The sequence below is a fragment of the Sturnira hondurensis genome, unplaced genomic scaffold (assembly GCF_014824575.4).
Source record: "Sturnira hondurensis isolate 20B ecotype Veracruz unplaced genomic scaffold, ASM1482457v3 Scaffold0018805, whole genome shotgun sequence".
NCBI classification, from domain to species: Eukaryota; Metazoa; Chordata; class Mammalia; order Chiroptera; family Phyllostomidae; genus Sturnira; species Sturnira hondurensis.
Window position 1 is genome coordinate 2,401,606 of NW_028091436.1, and position 17,797 is coordinate 2,419,402.

The 17,797-nt window shown below is 52.4% G+C and overlaps 1 protein-coding gene across 1 annotated transcript in view; it reads right to left on the reverse strand.

Moving 5' to 3' along the window:
* The window catches only part of KDM5B (lysine demethylase 5B), a 49,360-nt gene extending 35,442 nt beyond the window's left edge, over positions 1-13,918 (reverse strand). The window contains exons 1-2 of the mRNA XM_037070577.1: positions 13,566-13,918; positions 196-273 (exon numbers count right to left, since the gene is read on the reverse strand). Of these exons, the coding sequence (XP_036926472.1) occupies positions 196-273; positions 13,566-13,769 (282 nt within the window). The 5' untranslated portion in view covers positions 13,770-13,918. The remainder of the gene's footprint in view (positions 1-195; positions 274-13,565) is intronic.
* Positions 13,919-17,797: the final 3,879 nt, after the last annotated feature.

A 17,797-nucleotide genomic window follows, 5' to 3' on the forward strand; every position in this document is an offset into this window, starting at 1 on the left:
CAGTAGGGGGTGTGCCAAAGGTAATCATCACACATTGATGTTTCTCTCCTTCACTCTCTCCCTTCCTTCCCCATCCCTCTAAAATAAATAAATAAAATTTGTATTTTTCAAAAAGGCCACTAGATTTGTGACGGAGCACATTCAGAGAAGGCCCCTGCAGAACTCAGGCCCCCGGAGCAGCAGCTGAGACGTTACCTCCAATTCGTTCAGCCTCTGGATGCGCGGGGTGAAATGAAGCTTGTCGACGTCGCAGGCAAACGGCGGCTGCCAATCCTGGGGGAGGCAAAGGCTTTTATTAGAGGAGTTTGCATTCTGGCCTTTTAAAAATCGCTTTAAATTAAAACCCTGGTATCGCTAAACAGTCAAACAAAATAGAACATAGGACTGTAGTTTTAATTAAGATTTAAAATACACGTATGTGAGAAACAATGACAAAGACTACTTTCTTGTCAATTTAATGGCTTTCTTTCAGTAGAATGTCCCAAATGCGAGAGGTGGAACTACGCACATTGCAAACCCTCTGTTATAAATCACGAAAACAAGCAGTGTTTACAGGCCCCTCGATGGAGTCGAGGGTTTGCCCCTCGTGGCCATGCCCTCGAGGGTGTTACCAGGAAAGCTCTGGTGATGCCAAAGACCTCATTCAACACTTTCTAGACGGAGAAAAAAACGCTCTCGCCCGGCGAAGCTGCTGCTTTCTCCCTCCTTCCTTCCCTCAGTGTGGGGCTTGACACCAAGCACCTTCAACCGGTTCAAATCCAAGATCTCCCATCCTCCATGAGGCCCTAGTAAAGCCACTTACTGTGAGGACTTTTGTTTCAGACTATGGAATTCCATGATCGCCCCTCAAATCAGAGGCTCTTAAATTACGTAGGGACTTGAGTATGTGTTGATTTTTCTGGGAAGGGCCACAGCTTTCACCCGAGTCTCAGAGGGACCAAAAAAAGTCCTGGGAGTGAATCCGGCTTTCCTAAAAATGTTTTTGCACCTTCAAGTTCGCACCTCATTGCCTTACCTACTACTTCCTTCCCACCCCTGCTCCTTGCACTTCGGACTTGACAGTGGGCGAGACAGACGCCTGTTGCTGAGAAGGTCAGCAACCTATATATATATAGCCCAGAACAGAGAGAGCAATGCACATAAAGTTGGAGGCCTGGGTTTGAAAGGTGTTAACAACAGCTACCTTTAGGACTATGGGGAGAATTAAAACTACAAATATAAAGGGCTTTTATTGTAAAGCAAAAATAACAACTTACTACATTAAGTTTCGGCAACTAAACTACAATTTTCCCCTACCAAAAAATCTCCACACCCTCCACTTCCAAGGAGCCTCTGACCCCTCACCTTCACCTATGAGAACTCTCTCCATCCTGCCAACCCGAGCTGCCAACTAGCACTTCTCATCACGGCAATTTCAACCCAGGTTACCAGGCCCCCGGTTTCCCATCTTTTCTCCAATGCTCATTTCTAAGGCACAGCGCCACCATTCACCTCTCCCTTGTACAGGAAAACCTGGGAAGGAGAACCGGCTCCAGAATCACACAACCCAGGCCCAGATCCTGACTCTGCAGACAGCTCTGTTATGGGTGACTCTCCCTACCCCAAGTGCACCTATAAATGAAAGGGAAACTATAAATAAGGCTTATATAAAGTAGCACAGATAAAGACTTTAGACAGGAACCTGGCGTTTCCAAAGTAAATTAATAGTCAAAAGTTAGTATTTTTTCCTAAAATATTCATCTCCATAATGTTAAACAAAAAATGTATTGTCTTTTACTAACTACACCGTAAACATCTAATATTTCATTGTACTAATACTTTGGGGTTCTTTCTTTAACTTTACATTATTACTCATTAAACAAAATAGCTGTATCGTTACAGAAGCTCGTTTTAGCCTCGTTCAATGGGGGGAAAGTCACCCTGACCACAGTGCTCGCTGTACTTGGACAGCCTCTTAAAAGCGGCGGCTTGATTCGCTCTATAGACAGACGACAATCACATGTAAGTATAAAACAGCGTTTGGGTTCTTTTGAATCCTCACCTGAGACGATGCTTACTGATTTTGGAGAGGGGAGGGAGGGAGGGAGACATGCGTCCATTCAAGAAACATCGACTGGTTGCCTCCTTCCCGTGAAACCCCAACGTGCGTACGTGGCCTGACCAGAGATCGAGCCTGCAAGCCTCTGGTACCCAGACAAGGCGCCAACCAACTAAGCCGCCTGGCCAGGGCTAAATGCCTTTCCGGGAGGAATTACAACTGCCTTCAGAAAACAGTGCTGGTGTTCAATTAATGTCGCTGAACAAGTAAACATCCTAATTAAGCAAGTTAATTTCAAATGTCTCTATAAAGCTAAAAGTAAAAGCTGTAAAATCAAAAGTTCTGCCTCCTAAAACTTTGCCAATGAACTTAGTGACAAGACTTTGCAAACAAAGAGAACAGTTGTTTAGTAAAAATCACACCGCACTCCTTCGTCAGATAACTGTATCCGCTGAGGTTCACGCTGTGCGGCACCGGGCTGCTCTCTGTTCAGATGACACGAACTCCCACAGCGCCCATGTTAACACCCTCCACTGTGAGACTACATAGCTGACCCCTTGAAGGAAAATGAGCCAGCCACTCATAGACCCAGTTTTACCATGAGAAAACCACCACACAAATTCCAGCAGTGGGCCATCCTATAAAAAATCCCCAGTCCGTACTCCTCCAAACTGTCAAGGTCATTAAAAACAACGACAAGTCTGAGAAACTGCCACAGCTAAGAGCTGAAAGAGACAGGGCCACTGAGCTAATGTGGCGCCCTGGGTGAGACCCTGAACAGAAAGAGGGGCAGCAGTGAAAGCTGAGGAGACCCGAACTAACTCACAAGTAAAGCGTACAGACCTGCGTTTCCAACGTTGGTTCATTAAGCATAACCAAACCTAATGCAGCGACAAGGTGAGACCCAAAGGGCCCACTCTGACTCTGAAGCTGGGACCAGCCGTGCAGGAAAGCGGACTGTCTGCCCTCTAGACACCACCAGAAAGCTTCCCCTCCACAGAAGCAACAGGGAGGCGACAGGCTGCAGTCTTCACCAGACACCTCTGTCCCCGTCAGGGCCCCACCGGGTCTGTCCCCAGGAGGCCAGCCTCTGCAGGAGCAGCCCGCCTTCCTCACCACACAACTGCTCTCAAGCTTTTGGCCTTAAGACCCTTTTTTAAACTTAAAAAATTGAGGCCCTCAAAGAGCTCTAGTTTATATGAGAAATATCTACTCATTCTGATCACATTAGAAATTAGAAGACATTTTTTAAATCATTTAACTTAATAACGAGAAGAAAGTAGCGAGAAGAGTCGTCTCACTTTGCACAGATGTAACAATTCTCTTTGTACCTGGCTTAAGAGAGACAAGCTAGACTTTCCAATCTTCTAGATCTTCTACAGTCCGTCTGTTGTAACGTGTTGCTTTGCTGCAAGAATGTGAAGAAAATCTGGCCACTGACATTTAGCTGAAAAGAGAACATTCCCTTCAACCTGCTGCAGGGGTCTTGTGAACCCCACCACGGTCGTGGCCCAAATCTCGGGAACAACTGCCCCGAGAGGACTCTCCCATCCAACCTGCCCCTCCAATGAACACTGTCCACCCAGATTTTAAGAGCAGCCCCTTCAAATGCTTCCTCTACTCACAAATCGCAATGATTTCCTGATGTATTTGTATAATGCCAACATTTTTGACATACCTATGTCAAACCAGTCCTACTACCAAAAACAATCCTGAAAATACCAACACGATCATTTGCGAACATACACGGTATTAAAATATAAGTACCAAGGAATAAGAAAACTTTTGCTAAAGTTACAGCTCCTATAGATAGATCAGGCCTAATAAAGTATTGGTTTTCAGTTTTACAGAACGACTTACTTAAAAGAATGTCTTAATTTCTGAGTATTAAATACTTGGAAAGGCTCCCCCTGGCCAGCTAGTTCAGTTGGTTAGAGCATCATCCATTAGGCCCAGGTTGTAGGTCCGATCTCCGGACAGGGCACACATAAGAAGCAACCGATGGACGCAAAAATAAGTGGAAAAACAAATCAATGTTTGTTTGCTTTTCTATTTTTCTATCTATCTAAAATCAATTTTAAAAAAATTTCAAAGACATGCCCTGGCTGGTGTAGCTTAGTAAACTGAGCGCAGGCCACTGTGGGGCATAAGAGAGGACACCACACAGTGGTGTTTCTCTCCCTCTCCTTCCCTTCTCTCTAAAAATAAATAAAATCTTTAAAAATTTTTCTAATTTCAAATACATCACATGTCCTAACCAAATGATGCAGTATTTCAAGGGAAAAAATTCTTAGAAAGGCAAAGGACTACCGTATTTTTCGGACTGTAAGATGCAGCCCCCCAAAACTTGGGAGGAATAATGGTTGTTAATGCTGTTCTTGAGTTCTGTTTACATTTACCTTGGTGAAATATTATGTTATTAAATATTCTATCACATTTTTTACTTCAAAAATTTTTCCCCATTTTCCTTCTCTAAACCTAGGCGCATCTTATAGTCCAAAAAACACATTATTTTAATGGACTATTGGGTCTATTAATGGATCTATTAATAAATGAAAATATACAAAAAAGGGGGAAACGCCATGGTATTTATTTTTTAAGCATTAGTCCCAGTAAGTTCCTCTTTAACCACTTTAATAAAACTTAGCAAGAATATTATATATTGCAGGGCCTCTAGATGACTTATCTGTTACTGTCAAAACCATCTGAGAACATCAAACGGTCTTCCAACCGATACTGCTGCCCAGACCTCCAAGCGAGTTCCCTTCTGAGTCACTTCACAGGAACCACTAAGAACCATCTTGTTTATAAGCAAGGGAGCAAGGGAGTGAGTACATCGCATGGAGACCTTCTCTCTCCCAAAACGTCCCCAGTGTCTACCAAAGTTACCCTGCACTGGAGTGACTCGGATTTCTGACAACACAGCAGGTCATAACGAAAAGTCAGCAGGAGAGCATCACTCCTTTCAAACCCTCATGGGCATCTCATCATGGTACAGAAGCCACCGAGCGGGGCCACGGCCTCGCCAGACCTTCTCCCCTAGAACAACGGCAGCCGGTGCAGATGCCAATCCCCACGCCCACACCAAGCCGTGTGGGGGTCAAATGGCTGCACTGCAGCAGCTTTTCCCCAAGGAACGGACCTCATAAGTAGTTCTGACTGTTTTCTTTCATTCCTAGTATCCCAGGACAAAGAGACCATTTCTTTTTTTTTAAAGATGTATTTGATTGACTGACTGACTGACTGATTGGGGGGAGGAAGAGAGAGAAACAATGATGTGAGAGAGACACACCCCGAAAGATTGCCTGCAGCTCGCCCCCAACCTCACCCCAAAATGGGGGCCTGGCCTGCAACCAACCCAGGGCCTGTGCTCTGACCAGGGAATTGAACTGGCAACCCCTAGGTTCAGAGGCCAGCGCTCAACCCACTGAGCCATACCAGCCAGGAAGGGTCGAACCTGCTTTTTCTCTCCTTGGCTTCCCAGCACACTTCCTGCAGCCTCCAACCAGATCCTCTTCGGTCTTTAAACGCTGTGTTTCTGGGGTTCTGTCACGATCCTCTTCCTCAGTGTACACCTCATTTCCTCCTGAACCAAAGCATTCCCAGACATCCCAGGCAGCACCCTCTCCTCGTGTTCCACCCCCCTCCATACCCCCAGCCCCGACTAGCTTCCGCTGTTCTCCATACGACCTCCACTACCTGCACACACACTACGTAACCTAGTTCTCAGCAGTGCACCGAGTTCTTTCCAGTCAAAGCTGTCCCTAGAACCTGAAAACAATGCTATCAGTAACTGTCTGAATGGAAACCACCACAAACCCCAAGGACCCAGTTCAATTCGTCCCTCACCAGAGCCAGGCAAAAAAGGACTTCCCCAGTTTCCTATAGTGCAGTGGAGAATTTCTATTTCTGAAGTTGGCAGGTTAAGAGAATTCCTTTTATTAACAGGAGCCAAATGACCAGAGGAGCTACTTAAAATTCAAACACTTGGGCCCCACGATGATCAGTGACATTGACGAGCCAGGAGTTTCCATACAGATCAATCAGGCAACCAACGAACAGTACAGGAAATGGCAGGGCTCATACGTATTGATAAACTAAAAGAACGAAGTATGGCCCTGGCTGGTGTAGCTCAGTGGATTGAGCGCGGGCCTGCGAACCACACGATCGCGGTTCGATTCCCAATCAGGGCACATGCCTGGGTTGCAGGCCAGTTCCTGGTTCCCAATTCCTGGCAGCGGACTCACGAGAGGCAACCATACGTTGATATTTCTCTCCCTCTCTCCTTCCCTTCCCTTCCCTTCTAAAGATAGATACATAAAATCTTAAAAAAGAGGCTGTGGTTTGCAATCCTTGATTTGTCCTTTAGAAGCTGTAACAGCGGAGACGAGTGACCTCACCTCTCTCAGCAGTCTCCCTGTCTCTGAGGCTGTCACACCTTAGGGGGGAAGGTACACACACCAGAAATCCAATGTTTTGATTCCTACCCTAATATTCTTTCCACGAAATCTGTTCTCTGATACCAACCGACCTCCAAAATCAAATTAGCTTGGATCCTAAATCAAACTCTAAACCCTGTCTCCTTCAAAAAATCTTGATGAGCAAATACCTATTATATGAGAAAGAAACTTTATAAATGGAGGCTGGGAAAAGCCCCAAGGCTAGCAGTGGAAAAAAGCAGATGCAGAGTCCAGAAGACGGGGCTGCCATCAAGTGCAACTTTCTAAAAACCCCCACCCTACCTGCAGAAGCCCCTGAGGCCAGCCGCCCACTTGGGAAGTCGGGGGGGGGGGGGGTGTTCGGAGTGTCCAAAATGNGGGGGGGGGGGGGCTGTTCGGAGTGTCCAAAATGCATGGACATAATGCCGGGTAAGAGCCCCTCCGGAAGAAGAGAAATCTTGGAACACCTGGAACTTTACCAAATGAAGGTTATATTCCAAAAACTCTCTTGGCAGAACCCTGTCCCTCCCCACCCCCCTACACTTGACCACAACAGGAAGCTACAAGAGCATAACCCCAGGAGACCCTGCTCCCTGGTCTTCCCCCGAGTCAGTGCTGGGGGCGGGGGGATATGATGATGAGCCAGGACCATCTGGTTTAAATGTTGCCCAGTGATGAACTGGCACAACCACACAGAAAACTGGGAGGATCTCGCCTCAGAGACCTAGTAATTACGCAGTTTCGATAGGGATCTGTCTGTCTCTGGAGTTAGGAGACGAGAGTGAAGTCGTAATGTTTGGTGTCTGCAGTCTGCAGTGTATGCCTCACAGGCATATGTGCCCAACAAAGGCTCTAACCGAGCGTGCAGAACACACTAGGCTTTTAGACCTAAGTTTTCTGCACATTACAATCTAGTCAAGCTGGTGAAATGGCAAGAATAAGTGTCACTTTTTACAAGTCCACGAGCTGTGGGGAAATGAGGGACATGTACGTGGTACTAGCCCTGCCTCACAAATCTTCTTAGTGGGGAGCAAATAAGCTTCGGGGCTTAAGCTCCTTGCGGGACATCAGTTAATCAATCTGGACAGCAGTCCTCGATCCATGTCAGATCCCCTTTTAACAGACAAAGGCATACTCCAGAGAAAATAACTTTGTCCAAGGTCACGATGGAATCAGACTCGAGATTCTACCCACTTATTTTTTTAAATCTAGAAACAGTGATGACTCCTTCTACATAAGAGAAACCGACTTTTAAAAATACATAAAAATCCACGCATTCTCTCCTCGGTGAAGCTTATTTTTATCCCTGCAAAATAGTCCTTAAATTTTACATGCTGTAAAATAACAGATAACTAAGTGAAATGTAATCATCAAGTTCTAAAAAGCTGTCCATTATGTGAGCTTCTGCCTGGCAGTGTGTAACGAGGCTCCCATCTGAGAAATGAAGTTGTTATTTTTTGGGAAAGAATCATATTTTAAGGGGTTGTCAACAGAAAATATTTTCCAGTGACCTGACTTTTAAATTGCTCATTTTGCGGGCCACTTCCCAGCAGGGGACGCACGAGAGACAACAACCATACCTTGACATTTCTCTCCTTCTCTCCTTCCCTTCCCCTCTATAGAAAGATAAATGAAATCTTTTTTAGAAATACATAAATAAGTAGTAAATTGCTCATTTTGAACATCTGATACACAGGAAAGTTAGACAGCAATTCTGCTGAAAGTCAAACCACTGGTTTTGACAGCCATGTGAACCTAACGACCAGGACCCAGGAGGCCCTTTTCCAGACCCGGACTTCGTTCCACTCCCTGATCACCCCACGTCCCCAGCCTGGTCCGGCTGAGAGCAGATCTGGCAGAGAGGAAGACCACAAAGAGCGGAGAGTGGAGAAGGCCCTCCACCCAGCACCACCAAGCGCTGGCCTGAAGGGGTTGACTTTCCACACAGGTTCCAACAGCTGCAGCCAGGCCACGTGTGAAAGCTGGGAAACGCAGTCCCCATCCCACCTGGACAAAGGGACCGTCACTCACTGAGCCTGGAAACCTCACTCCCCCAAACAATAAGACAGCTACACAACCCCCATGTTGCAGCTACACTTTCTGTTCTTATACCCAGGAAAATAGCTAAAGAGACTATAGTCTTTAAAGTTCATGTGTATGGCTTGAATATTTTCCTAATAAAAATGCTCTAATTTATACCCTGGAAGTGATGGCTGACAGGAAAAAACCTACTCTTCATATCCCTAAAGAATGCTTACATGAATAAAAAGTAAGTAAAACATGATCATATCGATGATTCAAAGCCACTTCTGAAGGGTATGGCAATGATGCTGTCAGAGGAAGGGTCGCCCTGGCTGGTGTGGTTCGGTGGGTTCAGCACTGGGCCTGTGAATGAGAGGGAGCCGGTCCAACACTTGCCCAGGTTTGGGGCGGGGCCTCGGGGCGGGGGCCTGCAAGAGGCACCAGGCTGATGTCTCTCACCCACCATGAGATATCTCACTGTTGGTGCTTCTCTCCCTCTTTCTCCCTCCCCTCTCTCTTAAAATAAAAATAAACTGAAAAAAGAGAAAGGACCTACAATTAGAAATTTGTGTTTTAAAAAAAAAAGGACTTACAAGAATGCGTTAAATCAAATTCCACCTCTTTGTTTTAAACATAATTATGGAACATAAAAGACTCACTGCCCTAGAAACAGCTTTTCCTCATTAGTCTGGTTCATAAACTTGGAAGTATAAAAAAGCAAATTCAGCCCTGGCTGGTGTAGCTCAGTGGATTGAGAGTGGGCCTGTGAGCCAAAGGATCTCGGTTCGACTCCCAGTCAGGGCACATGCCTGGGTTGCAGGGGACACAAGAGAGGCAACCATACATTGATCTTTCTCTCCCTCTCTCCTTCCCTTCCCCTCTAAAGATAAATAAATAAAACCTTAAAAAAAAAACACCTTGTTAGGCTGCCCACTGCTGTCAGGTCTAAAACAAGTTTCTCACGACTCAAGATTTTAACATCCAGTTAGTAGTTTCTCACGGTTTACATAATCTAAAGGACATGGGCGTAGTCCACTCACCCCAAAGGGGCTCCCTACCTACTACGCCTCTGGAGATCTCTCTTTGATGCTAACTTGACAGAAATTTCTGAAAGGAAAAGTACTGCCAGGCCTTCAGTTCCCCACATTTACTCCACCCAACTTTAATTTTTTGAGGTTGAAATGACCTTTGCATTGAGGCAGGTATATTAGTATCATCTATAGAGAGAATCTAATTCTCTGAGAAAAGGAGGGAAAAATCAGCCCTGGTGTGGCTCTTCGGACCAAAAGGTCACCAGTTCAACTCCCAGTCAGGGCACAGGCCTGGGTTGCTGGCCACTCCCTAGGTAGAGGCACTCGAGCGAGAGGCAAACTAATCCATGTTTCTCTCCCTCTCTTTAAAAATAAATAATATATTTTTTTAAAATCACACCACGAGCTCAACACAAGCCACGTTAAAAGGACTGTACGGAGAGGAAAGCAGGTTTTTCTAGGTTACCTGCTGTTTAAACCTACAGACGGCCTGTGGACAGAGGAGCACATTGGGAGCGGGGGTGGGGTACCAGCTCCCCCTCCACCCCTCTCCACAGTCAGACTTTTTTTTTAAAGATTTTATTTATTTCTCTTTAGAGGGGAAGGGAAGGAGAGAGGGAGAGAAATATCAATGTACGGTTGCCTCTCGTGTGTCCCCTGCTGGGAACCAGCCTGCAACCCAGGCCTATGCCCTGACTGGGAATCGAACCGCGATACTCTGGTTCGCAGGCCCATGCTCAATCCACTGAGCTACACCAGACTTTAATGTGCTCCAAATGAGACAGCAATGGCAGGCTACAAAATTCTACAGAAAGATCCCATTTAGAGCACATGAACCATCTTCTGCTTTTTTTATCAAGTAGTTTTGGGGGAGTTTTCCCCTTCTGAAAGAAAATTCACTGGCAGATTTTTGTCTGCCTATAGTAAAGTATCCTAAACACCCTGGACCTCCTTATTGTCCCCAGGTTAAAGAAATAAACAATTTTACTACTAATGTATCAAACCAAAAATATTCCATGTCTATGCCAACACACCATAAAAAAAAATTAAGTACCTCAAAGACAAAGAATGAAATTCAAGGTTAACAATTTCCTTTAATCTTTAAGTTTAAGTGTCTCAAAACAATTCAAGCCCCAGCTTTAATACAGAACATTAAGATTTTTTTCAAAGGCAATTCCGTATTCCTTTGACTCTCTCGAAGGTTTAGACTGCAAGTTTAAAAACAAATACTCTAAGCCCTGACTGGTGTAGCTCAGTGGATTGAGCACGGGCCTGCGAACCACACGATCGCGGTTTGATTCCCAGTCAGGGCACATGCCTGGGTTGCAGGCCAGTTCCCGGTTCCCGGCAGAGGACGAATGAGAGGCAACCACACATTGATCTCTCTCTCTCTCTCTCTCTCCTTCCCTTCCCCTTTAAGATAAATAAATTTTAAAAATCTTTAAAAAACCCCACAAATACTATACGCACAGGAAGTTTTCCAGTGGGGGAGGGACGTGACTCGCACGTGTCCAGTGTCACTCACAGCCCATTCCAAACCGTCCACTGACTCTGTGGATTAGATGTTCGTCAGAGTCAACTGGAGGGATGTGTCTGTGGCTCCTGCTAGCTCCACTTCACCACTGGCCAAGTCAAGTTCAAACATCCACACAAAGCCCACAACCGGTGAGGTCTGGTTGTGCTTTGCAAACACAGACAATTTCCAACAAGGACTACAGGACTTTACCCAGCCTCCTACAGAATAAGGGGAAAGAATGTTTTTTTCCTGAGCAGTACAGTCCTAAGTCTTCTTAAAAAGTAATTTACAAATGGGTATGAGGTTTCTTTGACTGTGATAATGGTTGTACAACTCTGTGAAAAACTGATTAATTGTATAGCATATCAACTGTCTCAACAATGCTGTTATTTTTTAAAGTAGTTACTCATTCTTCCTTCGTTCAAGAATGATTGCTGTTGATAAGTTTTTCTCCAGATGCTAAGGGTTTAAGTTGGCGGAAGAATCGCAACTACAGAAAATTTTGTGACCGACACCAGAAAACTGGGAAAACAGAGATTAGGCCAAAGCCGATGAGACGGAAAAGAGGAAGCCAGACAAGCAGGAACAAGAGGGACCGGGCTCCGGGGCCACTGAACATGGAGGATTTTTCACTTGGGCTAAAAAGACAAAGGGATCCAACTGGTGACCCCGGGAAGTGACCGCTGGGAACCGGGTCTGCTGGGCCATCTGGGCCTCTTAGCCCTAACCCTGACCCCCTGGACCCACCAGGGAAGCCCAGCTCTGGGGGGCCGGACAGGAAGCCTCTGCGGGCAACGGAGGTGTCGACACCATCACATCCACTCCCGTCCAACTATTTTTGCCTAATACCGTCTCCAAGTACCACACAGTGACATGGAAAACACAACATGTACTTCAAAAGACACCCCAGTACTTGTAAGAAAGAGATGAAAATCTGCGTTTCAAAGGTAACGAAATGAGGAGACAGACTAAAGGGCAAAAAACAGGCAGCTCAGGAAACAGCCTGATGTCCCACCCGGCCGGCGTCACCCCAAACAAAGCTCTTCCCCCCTCGTGCGGGTCCCGGCGCGGACCGGCGGTCTCACTGCACTGCCTTTGACCCCTAGCGTCTCGCACCCTAAGCTCCCACAAACGAGGCGGTTCCGCTCCCCGAGGCGGCAGCTGCTCCGTGGGCGCCGGGAAGGACGCCTAGAACAAAAGGGCAGAAGCGCCTCGAAACGCCCCCTCCGCCCCACGCCCGCGCGGCCGGATTCGCACAGCAGCGCACGCCCAAGCCTGGGCGCACGAAGCCGCTGATAAGCGTGGTCCCCCGGCCCCGGCTCTCGGGGCTCCGCTCCGACTCTAGGAAACCACTTGTTCGCAAGTCGCTTCCTAAGGAGTGGCTCGCACCCGCCGCCCGGGGCGCCTTTGTTCCGAGAAGACCCTTCTCCATCCGGAGCTCGACTTCTGCAGACGCTTCCGTCCCCTGGGCCACCGAGTCCCCAGACAAAGGAGACGACGAGCCCCGCAGCGGCGGATGCGGAGCCGCTCCATCTGCCCCACGTCAAGTCCCCGGAGTGTCAGGAGCCTGTTCTCGTCCGGGCCAGACCAGACGTCTGACCCACGACGCCATCCTCGGACCGAGCGCGGCCGGGCCAGGCCCCACGGGCGTGTGCGGGTCCGGGGGCGACGCGCCTCCCGGGCCCACTTCCAAGCCCCCACTGGGCCAGCCGGAGACTTCCCCGGCGCGTGTCACCGCCGTTGTCAAACTTGTCCGGCGGCACTAAGCGCTGTGAACAGGGGGCGCTGGGTCGCGGGTTCTCGCTGAGGAGTTCCCTCAAATCTGCTCCCCCAACAGGACGCTCGCCTGAGGGAGTCCCTGCCACCGCGAAGGTCTCGGCGGAGCGGCCCCGGAGGGAGCTGCGAGGGGCCGCGCGCCGGGAGGGCCGGGGGCGGGGCGGGGGCGCCGCGTCGCGTGCAGGCGCAGCAGCGACAGTTAAACCCCGTCCCAACGGCCCCGGCCGGCCAACCGCCGCCCGGCCGACGCGGCCTCCGCCCGCCCGAGGGTGGCCGCGCAGGGGCCGCGGGGACTCCGTGCCCCGGCCGTTAGAGCCGTTGCGGGGGTCGTTTCAGGAGCCCCTACCCCACCCCCACCCCGTCCCGCGGGGAGCTACGGCGCCGCGGCCCCAGGCCCCCACCTCCAAGGGCCTCCTGCCCCCGCCCACTCGCCGCCCAGCCCGCGCCGCCCGGCGCCCGCTCCCGCCCCCAGGTCGCCCCGCCACCCCTCCGGGCCGGCCCCGCAGCGCGCGGCGCCCAGGTGAGGCCGCCCGGCCCCGCCACACAAAGGACCCGGCGCCGCCGCCATATTGAAACTTTGCTGCGCGCACGACAACTCCAGCCGGCCGGCCGCCCCCCCGCTCGCCGTCCCGCATCCGCGCCGCGCCCGCCCCGCAGCCGCCCGCCCGGCCCCGCCGCGCCCGCCGGGACGCGCCCGGCCGCCACCAGCTCCGGCCCCGCGGCCGCGCGCTCGCCTGACTCACCGGCGGCGGTCGCACCTTACAGATGCCCGTCTGCTCAGCAATGGGCCGGATCTTGTGAATGAAGGCAAACGGGTCGGCGAACTCCTCCCAGCTGGGCTCGAACACCGGACACTCGGGCGGCGGCAGGAACTCGCCCAGTGGGCCGGGGGCCCCGAGCGGCGGCGCGGGGCGCGGGCCGGGAGGCGGCGCAGCGACCGGATCCATCGCCGCGGCTCGGGCGGGGACGAGGACAGGGCTCCGGGCTGCAGGCGGCGACAGCACCAGGCTCCTCAGCTTTCCTGCGGCGCCTCAACCTTCCTCCTCCTCCTCCTCTTCGGCGGACGGCGACTACGACGTCTGCGCAGCACGCAGTGTGCCTCCGCTTCCGCGGAAGGAAAAAAAGTCCCGCCCTGCCCCCACCCGCCGCCCCGGAACCGGAGGGCGGGCCTGCGCGCCGCTCTCCTCCACCCTGCGGCCGCGCGAGCCGTCCTTTCCGGACCGTTTACTGCGGGCCCCCGGGTCCAGCCCTCCGCGAGCCAGCTCTGGTGGAGGAGGGGGGCCTCGGGTCGCATACCGCTCGGGGTGTCGTACGCGGTGGTACGTCCCGCTGGGGAAATGCACCCAGGGGACCCAAGGGGCCGGAGGCACCAGTTCCCCGTAGTTACAGCACCGAGACGAGAAAACGGTCATGGGACGTTCATACCCGGCTAACGCAGACCACTCGCATGACCTAGGCACAGTCCTAAGAGTTTCCGTGATTAGTCGCGCAACCTACGCAGCAGCCCCGGCAGGCAGATCCCCTATTTCTGTTGCACAGAGGAGGCCTGTGAAGCACGGGTTGATGGAGCCATTGGCCCCAGCCCACGCAGTTAAGGAATGCAGCCTCTACTGATGGAAGGTGGGGTGTTGCAGAGAAAAGGGGTCCACCAGCAATGTGAGGGTGAGGCTGAGCGGGAGAAACACTCCTAAAGCTAGGCCGTGGTACTGTTCACTAGAGGCAAGGGAAGGGAGGCAAATGTAGATGAAGACCTGGCGATAAGTCGGGGAGCGATAATGAAGCATCATGGTGATTCAGGAGCCTGGGGTACAGGCTTGAGTGCGGGCGGGTGGGTGGTTGGCATTGCCGGCTAGTAGATTCATGAGCAAGAGTCCAAGGGAGGGATGCAAGATGCTCCCTTCCCGGCGCGTGGAGTGGGAGGGCTCTTTGGGACTGTTGGAGAGATCCAGCAGGCTGAAGGAGAGACATCAGAACTGGAGGTGTGAGTCTGGGAGTTTCCAGCATGTATTTCTATTTAGAATAAATAGCTGTTTTCTCTGATGCTCCCTGTGTGTAAGAAATGCTTTGCTTGTGTTAACCTACTAAGCTCATCGAGCAGCCCTCTCGTTGGGCAGGAACTGCCGTTGTGCCCGTTGTGCAGAACAGGCCACGAGGCACAGAGAGGTCAGGTGACTAAGAGATCTGAACCCTTTGGGGCACCTGTGGGGGAAGAGAGGGGCATCTAGTGTCCTGTCCCAGAAAAGGGAAGCGAGGAAATTCAGGAGGTAGGACTTCATACTGAAAAGACCTTTTACCCAGAAAGCAGCCAAAGCCCTGGAAGGACTGACTGGTTGCGAGCTAGCCCTGCTGTTCCTCACGGATTCTTCTGTTAGAAAGGGGGAGAGGGCTCAACAATAAACTTCCCGGAAGTCCTTGGCCCTTCAAGAGTTCCAGAGGTCCTTGGAGAAGGCAGCCCGTTCCTTAGCTCTCCGGGCCCACTGCCATGGAGACTGAAGCCAAGGGGCGACCCACAGTCCCCAGGGTAGGGCAGAAGATGTGAGGCACAGCGAGGTGTTGTGGAGTGAGAGTGGTGGGATCTGGGGGGTGCGGTGGGCACAGAAGAGTTGGCTGCAAAAACTTTCCACTTTGCTGAGTTGCTGACCCTTTTCCTTAACGAAGCATGGAGCAGAAAAACCATCCTGCAGCCTTCAGTCGCGGGCGGGCTGTGCTGTTGAAGGTCTTGCTGGAGCCGAGTTCCGGACCCGAGAGCCTAGCCCGCACTTCACACCGGCGTCCCGGGAGCCTGGGAGGCCTGGCCTGCAGGGAAGTTTCAGGCGCACATGAATCACGAGTGTTCCCTAACTGGGGTGCCCCGGGCACGCCTCGGAACACCTCCCCAGCGCCGGGTGGCCTGTGTTCCGGCGGTGGCCGTAATCGAAAAGACTGAGGCTCCCAGGTGAAGCAGCACTGGTGACGTAGAGGGGGCGGTCGCCGGCGCCGGGAGCGGATCCAGCGGGGAAGGCTCTGGGAGGCGACGCCTCCGCCCTTTATGATGCATGTTTACATGGCGGAGGGATCTACCAGCTGACACCGCTGAGCCGGATCTTCTTTTTTTAAAGAGCCCGGCCGCGGGCGCGGATTGGCCGCACGGCCTAGGGGGCGGGGCCCGGCCGCATTGTCTGGTCTGGGCCGCGGGATGCCCCGGAGGCCGGACCGGTCAGGTNCCGGGAGCGGATCCAGCGGGGAAGGCTCTGGGAGGCGACGCCTCCGCCCTTTATGATGCATGTTTACATGGCGGAGGGATCTACCAGCTGACACGGATGAGCCGGGTCTTCTTTTTTTAAAGAGCCCGGCCGCGGGCGCGGATTGGCCGCACGGCCTAGGGGGCGGGGCCCGGCCGCATTGTCTGGTCTGGGCCGCGGGATGCCCCGGAGGCCGGACGGGTCAGGTCAGCCCGCTGTCCCGGGCTAGGGGTCACGGACGGCTAGGCGCGAGACCTGGACCGGGTCGGGTTCGGGCTCCTGGCGGAAAGCAGGGCTGGAACCTGGGCGGCCTGGGAGAAACCAGCCCCTCTCTGAGTGCCACGTCTCCAAGAGCCCCTCCTTACTCCTGACACTCCGCCCCACCGTCCCCTAACCGCCCCATCCGCGCAACCCGGATCCTCTGGACACATTCCTAGGGGTCTTAGTCCTCATCCGGCCCGCTCGGCCCCAGCCAGCCCAACCCACCCTCCGCCTGCGCCCTCAGGTCCGCCCGCCTGTGAGGGACGCTTTTTGAGTGCCTTTCGGTCGCTGCGGTTTCCAGACTTGGGGGTGCGACTTCCGCCCCAGCCCCAGCCCCTGCCCACCGCCCGGCACGGGGCTCCGGGGTGGACGGTGGCAGGCCCGGCTCGCAGCCCCCGAGCTCCGCTGAAACTGCGGTAGGGGATGGATGGGGGCGGGCCCGGCTTCCAACTGCCCATGAGGGGGAGGAGTTGCTCGCACCGCACGTAGCGCACGTGTAGGGCCCTCCCCCTCCCCCCGCACACGTTCCCCTGCGGCCCTCCTGCTGCTTTCCGGGGCTCCCATCCGCCCGGACCTCCGGCCTGCGCCTTCCTGGTGCTGCGGCCCTCTGACACCATCTCCCCACCCAGCCCGGTGGAGACTGCTGGTTCTCTCATTTTCCCTACTCTGCCCAGTGCTCAGGCCTCCCCTCAGCCTCAGTCCATCCCACTTCAATGCCATCATCTCGCTCCCCCCCTCCACCACCAGCACTCTTCCCCTTCCCCGCTCTGGTGCCCCACGATGTCTGGTGTCAGATGTCCGCCGTGGAGACCCCCAGACCTTGCGATCTCACGAGGAGCCGCAGCCTTTTTGGCCTCCCTGCTTTGTCTGTTGTGTCCTGCCGTAGCTTCTCGATATTTGTGTTCTTTTCCCGCCCCCTTCCCTACACACGCCCGCCGGACCAGATTTAAGCTGCTGGAGGGAAGGAGTAGTGGGCTCTAGCCCTGGAACCAGGCACAGAGTAGAAGCTCTACAAATATTTGTTGAGGGGGAGAGGAGTGGCCTTGAGTGTCTGTGGCTCCCACTGAGAATGTAGTCTGGGGCAGGACAGGAGAAGAATCGGGCTCCACAGCGAAGCGGAAGAGATCATGCAGCACATCAGCACGTGGGAATCGGGGCACCAGCAGTGGGAGGAACCATCCTCCCCCATTGCCCTCCCCTGCTCATGACCCTGAGACCAGCTACCCCTTCTCGTCTGCAGGACTGGTCTCCTGGGTGGGACTTATGTGCACTGGGCTCTGCCCCACCCCAGCCGCTGGGGCTGCCCAGCAGATAAGCTCACGTGGTGACAAAGGCTCTCTTTCTGGGCCTCAGTCCCTGGGAAGCTGGGTCTGGATCCAGGGAAGTCACCTGGTAACTGAGTTCATTTTCTCCTTCCCCCTCCTCCTTTTCTCCTGTCCTGGGACCCATTCTCTGCTGACTCAGCCCAAGGGGATCCAGGATTCAGGGCCTCA